The following is an 11,822-nucleotide window of genomic DNA, read 5'->3' on the forward strand; positions in this document are numbered from 1 at the left end:
TTTGCCCAATCATCCTCCTGCAGGCTCGTAGTTTCTTTTCCCTCCATTTGTTCCCCATTAGTTCCATTTGTTCCCCATTTGTCCTGTTTGCTCCGCGTTAGTTCCATTAGTTCCCCGTAGTTCCGCTCGTCGCGTGCTGAGTTCCACTCATCAGGAACCCTCCACATCTTTGTGTTCCCAGTCCTAGTAAGGACTGGAACCCTTCGGGTCACTAGACAAAGTCTAGTCTTTGTTTCCTCACACTTATTTGAGGACTCGCTACCCAGTAGCAATCCCCTCGGGACGAGTATAAGCCTCGCACCCTTGTTAGACTTCTGATTCACACAGAGTCTATTTTCCTCACCCACATCGGTCAAGAGGGATGATGATGAACAAGATAGATTTGAGCGTGAACGTCTAGGTCTACCACCAGTGTGGAAATAAAGAGGTTAAGTCTAAGGAGTACTTACACTAACTAACCTACTTATATACATAACATTGAAGAGGAGATATCTGAGTATGAAAGAAAATCAGCCAATGATAAAAGAGTTGTACAATACTACGGATGACTGAGCATGACATCATGATATATAAGCGATGAGTCAGACAGTGACTAAATAGAAGCCCAAGATCTGACCAGTACTTCTTTCGGAAGCGAGATTGTTCTAGCCTGTGGAGTTGGGGAACCAATCGGAGAAACAACAGGTGATATGTGAAGAGGTGAGGGTGTGACAGGAAGTGCAGTCACGTGACCGGTTTGGTAACTGGAAGTAGCCAGTGGAAAGCCAAGGAATGAAAAATGATTTGTGTTTGGAATTCATGACACATTCACAATGGAATTTGGTCTCTATGAACCAAATGTTATGTTCTTTGGACTTTGCAATTCCCTAGCAACATTCCAAGCATATATGAATCACACCTTCCAACAAGAACTCAATAAAGGATGTTAGTAATCTACATGGATGACATCCTTATCTTCTCCAACTTCCTTGAAGAACACCAGAGGCAAACCCATTGTCATGAATGTTCCCTACTGCATCTAAAATTCGAGTATCAAACCTTAAGCCACCTATCCGATAAGATTAGATTAGATAAGATCCCTGATAAGATAAGATGGATAACCGATTAATGATCACTATCTTCACGTCACATCTATACTACATCGACGTCATCCATCTATATCCAAAACCCTAGACATCCGACATCATCATATCCTTAGAAGTCCTATGATTAGGCAACTGGCTACATCATAAGCATCTACACGCCTCTATGATCGAACCATAACCGAGAGTCCTTTACGAGCCGCAGACCTTCACTTCCCACACATGACATGTTAAGAGTTACCTCTGTCATTCACCGAATCCCTTACATAAGAACCTGTTGCACAGTCACAGCTGGAACCCTGAACCCCTATCACAGAAGCGCCACTCATAGAGAAGCATGCTCATTACCAAAGACCCTGGAGAAACCCCTATATCCGATCGAACCTGATACATCTCCAGATCCCATCTCTTATCGAGATCCTTAATCACCGCTCGAGACTTCTTGTCACAGAACTCTCTCACCCTTCTTCATATCCGTCCACCCTGAATAGAAGCAGTACCCTGAGACCCTGCTTAATCACTGATACCCTTAACCCTCTCCTATAGTTCATTGGTTGATAAGACGCCCTATACCCTAGGCGCAATGTTATGATCTTATATAGATATATCACTACCTTTCATACTCAGACGTCTCCGCCTCAATAGTAGTATATAGTTTAGGTCGTAGTCAGTAGTACTCCTTAGACTTAACCTCTTTGTTCTTACGTTATCATAGACCTAGATGTTCCCTCTCAATCCTACTCCTGTTTTACATCTCTCAGACGAGTCCTGTGGTGTGATCCGGCCTCCAAACATCTACTAGTTAGATTAAGGGACGTTGGTCATAACACCCATAGCATCCTGGAAATCCTAAGGAATGAAAAGCTCTTCCTAAAACCAGAGAAGTGCCTTTTTGACATACAAGAAGTTGACTATCTTGGAATGATCATTCATCCAGGACAGATAGTGATGGATCCCACTGAACTAAAAGAGATTGAAGAATGGCCTGTACCAAAGAATGTGAAAGATGTCTAATCATTCCTCGGCTTCTGCAATTTCTATTGCCACTTCATCTCCCACTATTCCAACATCGCCTGACCCCTTGTGGATCTGACTGAGAAGACTTCAACCTTTGAATAGGCACCCCCCCTGCAATGTTGCCTTCAACAAACTTAAGGAGTGCTTTATTTCTACCCCTGTTCTTTAGAACCCTGATCCAACCCAGCAATTTGCCCTTGCCACTGATGCTTCCCTTGTTGCCACAGGTGCAGTATTTCTTCAGACCAATGAAAACGGAGTTTACCATCCATGCAGATACCTCTCCCAATCCTTCAACCCTGCAGAATGAAACTACCAGATCTATGATAGAGAACTCCTTGCCATTATCCACGCCCTGAAGAATTGGTGCCACTACCTTGAAGGAAACCCACACCCTGCCATCATCTTCACCAACCACAAGAATCCCCTCTATTTCTGTTCTTCTCAGAAACTCGCCTATAGACAAGCCAGATGGCAACTGAAACTTTCCAAATTTGACTTAGAATTTCACCATGTTCCTGGGAGCAAACTAGCCACCCCAGATGCCCTTTCACAACCAGATCATCTTCCCGATTCTTTAGACAATACTGATATCACTCTTCTTCCTAATTCTTTTTTTGTTTGTCTTTTAGATACTGACTTCAAAAATGCTCTCAATTCTCCCAATTCTATTTCTGATCCAATTATATTAGCTGTCAGCAAGACTTTAGATGGTAAGCATCACTGATATTCTGTAGATATGTAGAGACATTCACCCATGGTTCACCATCAGACCCATCAGACCCAGTTAAATTACTGCCCTTGGCTCAAAGATTTGCAGGTAAAAATAGGGCTGCACACCATCACCATCAAAGACAGTTTGTATGCCGACCATCAATGGATACAGTTGCCATACCAGTGGGCCTGCAAAGGGAAGCAGATAGGTATGGTATATGGCCAAACCGTACACCATACAAGCCATATTCCATATGGCCATCAATGGTACCTTTATGACCTATACAGTTGGAAAGTGTGCTGGTTTATCCCACAACCTCTTGCCCTGAACCACCATGCCCTGCACTGACAACAACAATGACAGTGATGAGTCTGATAGTTTGCTGCATGTGCTTCACATTGATAGAAGCAGCACTCTTAGTGTGTTCCTTGTAGTGTCCCCCAAGCTCACATTTCCACCCACAATGTCCTCCGAGTCTCCTGCCAATGAACCACACTTTCAGACTGTCCTTGGTTGTGGGCACTGTGCTAAAAATATCACACACTTGACTGAGAGCATCACAGCAGAATTGGAAGGTAGTCAAGATGTTCCTGCTGCCAAGTCTAAGCCATAGAGAAGCAAGAAGTTGAAAACCACCCAGAACTGCTTCAATGGTCTTATCGTTGAGGGTGACCTGGATGATTTAGCCAATCTTCCAGACTCACCTCCAACAAAGATATGGCTCACTTTGATCAACACACATTGGAAGCTCAGTGACTGCTTCTTCAAGATTGAAGACTCATCATACTATGTCTAGGCTTCAAGTAAGTTCTGCACTGCATTTAGATTTCTTTTGATAGCTAATCTAGTTCAAGTTCTTGATTCCCACATCACTTACAAAGGTCTCCATGATGAATGCAATGCCAATGATCCAAGTACACAGTCACAAATCAACTCACTGAAGAATGACCTACACACCCTGTATAAAGCAGACTATGCCACTACATCTGTTGTGCGGGACAGTGCATCATCACTGTCTGCCAGCACAGGCTGTCATGTAAATGTGTCTGATGGTAGAATTTCTCCCTCAAAGGTGAATTTTACAGCAAGGTATAACAAATGGTCAAATGTTTTGGTAGATGAATTTGAGGAGTACCTAAAACTTCTGCAAGAGGACTTTGACCTTTGCAACCCCATTCAGTGGTGGGCAGGCCACCAAGCACAGTTTCCAAACCTCTCTCAACTTGCCTGTGATGTCCTTTCAATACCTGGTGAGTACTTATTCCATGTCCCAGGTGTCTGTACTTAGTTCTCTTCTTTGTAGGATCTGCTGTTGCTATTGAACAAATTTTCTCCAGTGGTTGTGACACAGTTTCACTGTGGTGTGCAAGTCTCAAGCCTGAGACTATCAGAATATTGATGCTTGTGAAGGCAAGGCTTCATTTGGCTCATTTGGGACTAAACAAGCTTATTCATGGTTAATTTACATTCCATATGTACTGTACCGTTCACTTTGTCCACTGCCAATATTATGTACAGTGGATGGGTTCACCATCTACCATACCTCTACTATATGTGTACAGCCATCTACTGTATACGGTATGGTGTGCAGCCCTAGGTAAAAACATGCCATACAGGTTCTGTAGGGCAACAATAGACCCAGGTATGTCATCTTCTTCAACCTCGCTCTCCCCACTAGAGCCCGGGCCCCTTGTACTCTGAGTCTGACCCCTCTTTTGGTTGAGGTGATGGCAAAGAGCCAAATTTAGGACAGTGACTTATTGCTTCTTTGCTTGAGCAGCTTTCTTTATCACAGGAGGTATGTGTGTAATATGATCAGGGTCTAGGGAGCATGGGGTATTTTTTTTCTGATGGCCAAAATTTGAAACAAAATGGGAAATTTCGAAAAATTGCTTATTTTCCCTTGTTTCCTTATAGAATTTTCATTGGACAGAAAATTTTGTACTAAGATAGGTGTCACTCTTATCCAGCACAGCTTACATCAGCACATTGAGAGCCTCATCATTGCTCAAATTATGGGCACATAGATTTGTTTCTGATGTAATTGGATCCTAGGAACTATCTAATAGCAGCATAGCTTGAATTGCCAGGAAGCAGAAACAAAAAATCTTCAAAACTGGAGGAGATTTTTGTCATCCAAAAAGTTTTATTCTATTAAGTCAGAAAGTGCTTTACAAGGCCATGGGATGCAAGGGAATAATTTTCAAGATTTCAGCATGCCAATATTTGGCCACTTATATAATACATCACATGATATGTGCCTGGGCAGGACCGAGGAGAAGGCAGCAAAACTCAGTGACATTACCCACATAAAGCATCTCTCAATAGGTGTAAAGTCTAAGGCTCATCTCAGGAATATTCAGTCTGCACTTTCCAGGTCACACAAAGCCATAGTCAAAGATGTCTCTGACTCTGAGGAAGAGCATTACTTTGCAGAACATATTGTTGGACCTGGGGCCCCAAACTTAATGGCCAAGGAAGAATCTGATGAAGGAGAAGAGGTTAGGTTAGTTAGGTTGAACATGATGGAGAGAAATGTCATTGAATGCCTCATGATGTACCATTACTTCAAATTCAAAGGTTTTTATTTTCATTGGCCATTCTTGTATGTATGCTATTAACAACCATCCACAATGCAGATATGCAAATCAATCCATGCATTTCATTTCCGAGTGTGTGTGACAAGGCAGCTTGGGCTAACTGCCAATACCACAGACATTGTACTCTACCCCCCTGTATGATTCTCAAAGTTAAGGAGACACTGAGAAAGGCCTAATGCACCAGTATATAGTGTTACTACAAGTACTAATCACAAACTCGTCACTAATCTTTCTGCAGTCTCTCAATCTCAACTTTCGAAAATTTTCAAGTTGAAGGTTTGGCCGTTTTTAGGGTTAGGGTTACGATTATGTAAGGGTGCTGGATAAGTGACGCCTGTCTTATAGAGCCCCCTACGGAGATGGTACCCTAGTGCTTCGTACACTGTAGTGTTGAATCAATACATTAAAGATTATGGGTATGATATCATAACATTGAAAAATATCCAGGGTACTCGGCGTGAGCAGCAGTGATGACGATCTCACAGCGAGTTATTGGAACAGTGCGGGAGCTCAGAGGACGATACAGCAGTATAGACAATGCAAGAACGAGAATACCATGCAGAAATACGTGAGGGTTGACTAGTGGGACAGCATAAGGAGCGAGGATTCACAGCAAATGCGATGATAATGTGGCCAATCAAGTATCTAGCTAGACACCAATGTGAATAACCATGATCTCTTCGTAGGATCCTGCAGCATGGAGAGGACAAAGGCCCATGGTCGCATAAAAATCTCCATAAGAGGCTAGTACATGAAATGCGTAGGATGGGTATGAATAAAGGATGATGATAAAGGTTCGACATGACGCCCGCTGCTGGAATCTGTCTGCAAGGCTACCAGTTAAGAGACATGGATCAATCAGAATGACCAGGGAGACAGTCTACAGTGCAGCCCAATGGAGCTCAATAGCTTCTTCAAGGTCAGACTGAACGCGTTGCCGATGGTATCTGTCTTGAAGGCAGGTGGCAAGATCATTGAGAGATGTAGGTTCGAGCAGAATGGCCTGGGGGACGGAGTTCCAATGCACCCCGATGGAGCTCAATGGCCTCATCGAGATCAGATAGGACGTCCCGTTTCTGGAATTTGACTCGCAGGCTGGTGGCAAGATTATGGAGAGACATAGATCGGTCGGAATGGCTAGGGGAACAGAGAGCCAGTGCGTGACGATGGAGCTCAATGGCCTCGTCAAGGTCAGATAGGACACTCTGCTGCTCGAATCTGTCTTCAAGGCTGACAGCAAGATTAGTGAGAGACATGAATCGGTCAGGATGACCAGGGGGACGAAGGAGTAGTGAAGCTCGATGGAGCTCGATGGCCTCCTCCAGGTCCAACATGATGTCCTGCTGCTTGAAATGCTGGAATCTGGCACGAAGGCTAGTGGCAAGATTGTTAAGTGACATGGAGCGACCAGGATGACCGGCAGAGCGGAGTTCCAGTGCAGCCCGATGGAGCTCAATAGCTTCATCGATATCGTGAGATAGGACAAATTGCTTATTGTATCTGTCTTGAAGGGTGGTGGCAAGATCGTTGAGGGACGTAGATCGAGCAGAATGGCCAGGCGGACAGAGCTCCAGTATCTCCCTATGGAGCTCAATAGCCTCATCGACATCAGACAGGATGCCTCCCTTACGGTATCTATCTCGAAGGCTGGTGGCGAGGTTGTTCACAGACGTGGATCGATCTGGATGGCCAGGAGGACAGAGGAGCAGTGTAGTCCGATAGAGCTTAATGAGCTCATCAAGGTCAGATGTTACACCCCGCTGCTGGAATCTGTCTCGAAGGTCGTGGACAAGGTTTTTAAGATATGTGGGTCGATCAGATTGACCCGGGGGACAGAGGATCAGTGCAGTCCGATAGAGCTCGATGAGCTCATCAAGGTCAGACATGACACCCCGCTGCTGGAATCTGTCTCGAAGGCTGGTTACAAGGTCGTTCAGACACGTCAGTCGATCGGAATGGCCAGGGGGACAGAACGCCAGTGCAGCACGATAGAGCTCGATGAGCTCATCAAGGTCAGACATGGTGCCCTGGTGCTGAAGTCTGTCTCGAAGGCTGGTGACAAGGTTGTTCAGACACGTGGGTCGATCAGAATGGTCAGGGGGACAGAGCGCCAGTGCAGTTCGATAAAGCTCGATGAGCTCATCAAGGTCAGACATGGTGCCCTGCTGTTGAAATCTGTTTTGAAGGCTGTCTCGAAGGCTGTTCAAAGACATGGATCGATCTGGATGACCAGGGGGACAGAGCGCCAGCGCAGCCCGATAGAGCTCGATGAGCTCATCAAGATCAGATGGGACGCCCCGCTGCTGGAATCTGCCTTGAAGGCTGGTAATAAGGTCGTTCAGAGACGTGGACCGATCACAATGACCAGGAGGACAGAGGAGAAGTGCAGCCCGATAGAGCTCAATGAGCTCATCGAGGTCAGATGGGACGCCCCTCTGCTGGAATCTGTTGAGAAGGCTGTTGAGAAGGCTGTTGAGAGCCGTGGGTCGATCTGAATGGCCAGGGGGACAGAGCGCCAATGCAGCCCGATAGAGCTCGATGAGCTCATCGAGGTCAGATGGGACGTCCCGCTGCTGTAATCTGTTAAGAAGGCTTCTGAGAGCTGTGAGTCGATCTGAATGGCCAGGTGGACAGAGCGCCAGTGCAGCCCGATAGAGCTCGATGAGCTCATCAAGGTCAGACGTGACGCCCCGCTGCTGGAATCTGTCTCGAAGGTTGTGGACAAGGCCATTCAAATACGTGGGTCGATCACGATGACCAGGGGGGCAGAGGAGTAGTGCATCCCGATAAAGCACGATGAGCTCATCAAGGTCGGATGGGATGCCCCGTTGCTGGAGTCTGTCTCGAAGGCTGTTGACAAGGTTGTTCAGAGACGTGAGTCGATCACGATGACCAGGGGGGCAGAGGAGTAGTGCATCCCGATAAAGCACGATAAGCTCATCAAGGTCAGATGGGATGCCCCGTTGCTGGAGTCTGTCTCGAAGGCTGTTGACAAGGTTGTTCAGAGACGTTAGTCGATCAGAATGACCCGGGGGACAGAGGATCAGTGCAGCCCGATGAAGCTCGATGAGCTCATCAAGGTCAGACATGACACCCCGCTGCTGAAATCTGTCTCGAAGGCTGTTGACAAGGTTGTTCAGAGACGCGGGTCGATCTGAATGGCCAGGGGGACAAAGCGCCAGTACAGCCCGATAGAGCTCGATGAGCTCATCAAGGTCAGACGTGACGCCCCGCTGCTGGAATCTGTCTCGAAGGTTGTGGACAAGGCCATTCAAATACGTGGGTCGATCACAATGACCAGGGGGGCAGAGGAGTAGTGCATCCCGATAAAGCACGATGAGCTCATCAAGGTCAGATGAGACGCCCCGTTGCTGGAGTCTGTCTCGAAGGCTGTTGACAAGGTTGTTCAGAGACGTGGATCGATCGGGATGACCGTGGGGGTAGAGCTTTAGTGCAGCCCGATAGTGCTCAATGGCCTTATCGAGGTCAGACAGGCTCCCCCCTTGCTTAAATCTGTCATGAAATTTGTTGGCAAGGTTTCTGAGACAGGTGGAATGAAGAGGATGGCCTGGGGGACACCTTCGCAAGGCCACTTGACAGGCCTCCACGCTGTCTGCTATTTCATTTGTCCGAAACACGACAAGTCCGACGAGAGCGAGAGCGAGAAAGACCAAGAACGCGACGAGCATCAAGACGAGGAGCGGGATGGGGCGAAGACGACGACGACGACGATACTGCAACTGCCACTGTTATGCGCCTCACAATCAATACAAAATCGATTTAATTTAGCGGAACATGGATGCGTACGGAACGAGTAGAAATTGGAGCACTGAAACAATATTTGATGATCTGGGAGGAAAGCAGTAATACGCCGAGTGCTGAGGGAGTCCACGAACCACAAGGTTAAGGTCATGGCAAGACTGAGCGCTGAGGCACTGTGTGCAGTGTACACGACGTTTTCGCATGGTGCGTAGCTAGTAACTCTAAGCGTTAGTAGGGCGTTGTGACGTCAACCATTAGAAGTCTTTCTGATGTGACTAAGCAACTGCGAACCCTCATCTTCCTCTATCTCAAAGGGTGACATTCCATGCAAGTTGTGTTTACCTGGGTTGACGCTCAGCGCTCTGGGCCACGATCGTTTGATCAACGTTAATTAACCTTCAAGAGCTTTGCCATGTAGCCGTAGTCATTTCCAACCCACAACTTCAGCCAGTGGTAAGTTTGAACAACATGGAGCCTCGAGGAGGAACAACTTGAACAACGCGTCATAATTTTTAGGTTGGTCGCGATGCAATTTTGTTGTGTGTATCATATGCACAACCATCGCGTCCCATTCTTGCGATAGGATCTGTGGCGTGTGTTCTTCGGATTGAACCAAGCGCCGCCAACTTCTGACGCTGAGAATGTTGTGCACATTTGCCTTGCCTCAGCTGCTTGGCCGTCGAACAATGATAAAGGGTGTACAAAACGATGTGGTGAGCTGCTGTGCGAAAACGCACTCCGATTTTGATAGATCTTGCACACGGATCTTCTCCAGTGGCAGGCTAAGTATCTCAGAGGTGTGGTATCCTCCTGTCCTGCGCGGAGCACCGCGACACGCAGCTCATGCACAGTTCAGCTCGCAACATGTTGCCCCTTCGTGTCCACGGGCATACTCTGTTCAGCTCACTATAATACCCTGCAGTAAACTCATTCCAGTACGCAATGTCGGGAAGCCGCCCATCCAATTCCTTTTCATCCGACCTTGCTGGTCCGTCTAAGGTACGATACGACAGAACTCAGCGGCACAGTCATTGATATTGGACTGCAGAGATCATGTAAATGTTCTTCCAACAAAAAGCCAGGGAGAAACCTGGTTATCTGCATTGGTGCGCGGTTCAACTTACTGTTTCAGGAGGCGATCATTCAAGTCTGCAGATGGAACATCAAACACAACGAAAGATGTAGGTCATGCATGCCTTCTGCGATGATTGGTGATGTCACGATATCTGTACCCAGAATACTCATGTTTTCGAACTACACGAAAGTATCGTCAAGGATGAAGAAACACAATTCGCGTGCTACACCAGTGGCATAGGAACGTATGACATGCCCGAAGGTTTCGCGTATACAAAATTGGTGGAGCAGGTCTCGAGCATCTTGGACCTGGCCATTGCTCAGTAAGTACCGCATGTCTGACCCTTCACGGCTCGCAGTAACGGTATTAAAGTAATATCAGGCGAAATATAGTGGACGCTTATGAATGGCTCTCAGACAGGTACCATGATGGTGATAAGATCTTCCTGTTTGGTAAGTGCCTGGATGCTGCACGTAGTCAACTATACTAAACGGTGAGGTCAGGATTTTCAAGGGGTGCATATCAAGTTCGTGCTTTGGCAGGAATGATTTACGAAGTATATATAGACTTTAGTCTATGATCCTTGCTGTTGATTATTCTTTCGATAGGTGGGGCTTGTGACACCAGAAAAAAAGGACAAGATTCCCTGGTGACTACATTTGATTATTGTTCTTAACTGATCAGCTGATTTTCGCAGTGCCTTTCAGTGCTACTCTGCCATTAATAGCGGGAAGTTCAAGGATATTCAACTTGCGAAGGAGTTCAAAATGGCAAACTCAAGAAGCGTAGGAATACATTTCATCGGCGTTTGGTGAGGATTACACCTGAGCGCGACCATACTAGCATTCCTAATGAACTGTCTAGGGACACCGTTTCGTCTGTCGGTGTCAACAAGACAAGGAATTTACCGTCTACCAACACATGCGATTACATTTGCTACTTCCGCCATGCACTTGCACTAGATGAGCGCCGAGTTAGATTTCAACCTGAGTATGTCTATGGTGGTATGAGCGATCGATCGAACTGGTTTAAGTACCAATCGCCTCTATCTCCCACGGACGAAGATCGTATCAAAGAGGTTTGGTTTGCTGGTAGTCATTCGGATGTGTATGTATTCCTTGCACCAGAAGGCACTCTTCTGATAACTTGTTTTAGCGGAGGTGGCAATTGGAAGAAAACAAGCCGTCCCAATGACTTCCGATACATGTCTCTACTATGGATGTGTGAAGAAGCTCGCGAGGCGGGGCTTGTGCTTCATCCCCGCGAGGTAACTTGCAGTCATGGATATGAAGAACTTCACGAACGCGAAATTCCCAACTCTTTAACCCTCATGTGGCGGCTGCTTGAGATACTGCCTATCGGACATCTTCACTATAAGTCCAACACACACAAAGCGCTGTAAGTGGCACTGTTCCTCGATCTGGCTTATAAATTGAGCACTTATAGACCGCACCTTGGAAGAGGTCGTATTATCATGCCCGGTCAAAAGCTCCACGAGTCGGTTCTATTTCGCCCCAACTACCGGCCTCAAGCAGTTTTTTGGAGGAATCTCCAGCAATGGCCTGAAGTAC

The 11,822-nt window shown here is 46.6% G+C and overlaps 3 protein-coding genes across 3 annotated transcripts; 2 read left to right on the top strand and 1 right to left on the bottom strand.

Moving 5' to 3' along the window:
• Positions 1 to 4,110: 4,110 nt before the first annotated feature.
• Positions 4,111 to 4,275, top strand: EDB91DRAFT_1067277 (uncharacterized protein; the record flags this gene model as incomplete). The annotated part of the gene is made up of 1 exon (XM_041314836.1): positions 4,111 to 4,275. A coding segment is annotated over one exon (165 nt), but the record flags the coding sequence as incomplete, so codon positions are not given.
• Positions 4,276 to 6,301: 2,026 nt separating this feature from the next.
• On the bottom strand, positions 6,302 to 9,425 carry EDB91DRAFT_727437 (uncharacterized protein). Its single transcript, XM_041328214.1, has 2 exons — positions 9,222 to 9,425; positions 6,302 to 9,160 (listed from the first exon to the last, which is right to left on the bottom strand). The coding sequence occupies exon 2, from the start codon at positions 9,101 to 9,103 to the stop codon at positions 6,386 to 6,388; it is 2,718 nt and encodes a 905-aa protein (XP_041168314.1). The 5' UTR covers positions 9,104 to 9,160; positions 9,222 to 9,425; the 3' UTR covers positions 6,302 to 6,385.
• An 834-nt stretch (positions 9,426 to 10,259) lies between these two features.
• Positions 10,260 to 11,822, top strand: EDB91DRAFT_1188278 (uncharacterized protein; the record flags this gene model as incomplete). Its single annotated transcript, XM_041320509.1, has 10 exons — positions 10,260 to 10,282; positions 10,332 to 10,357; positions 10,413 to 10,573; positions 10,624 to 10,703; positions 10,755 to 10,807; positions 10,860 to 10,900; positions 10,949 to 11,062; positions 11,116 to 11,358; positions 11,407 to 11,649; positions 11,713 to 11,822. Coding segments are annotated over exons 3-10 (955 nt in total), but the record flags the coding sequence as incomplete, so codon positions are not given.

Source organism: Suillus paluster, assembly GCF_016628075.1.
Source record: "Suillus paluster strain FC165 chromosome Unknown EDB91scaffold_643, whole genome shotgun sequence".
NCBI lineage: Eukaryota > Fungi > Basidiomycota > Agaricomycetes > Boletales > Suillaceae > Suillus > Suillus paluster.

Bases quoted from the DNA above. Each gene is read 5' to 3' on its own strand.
- EDB91DRAFT_727437 (XM_041328214.1), bottom strand. From the start codon at position 9,103: ATGCTCGTCGCGTTCTTGGTCTTTCTCGCTCTCGCTCTCGTCGGACTT.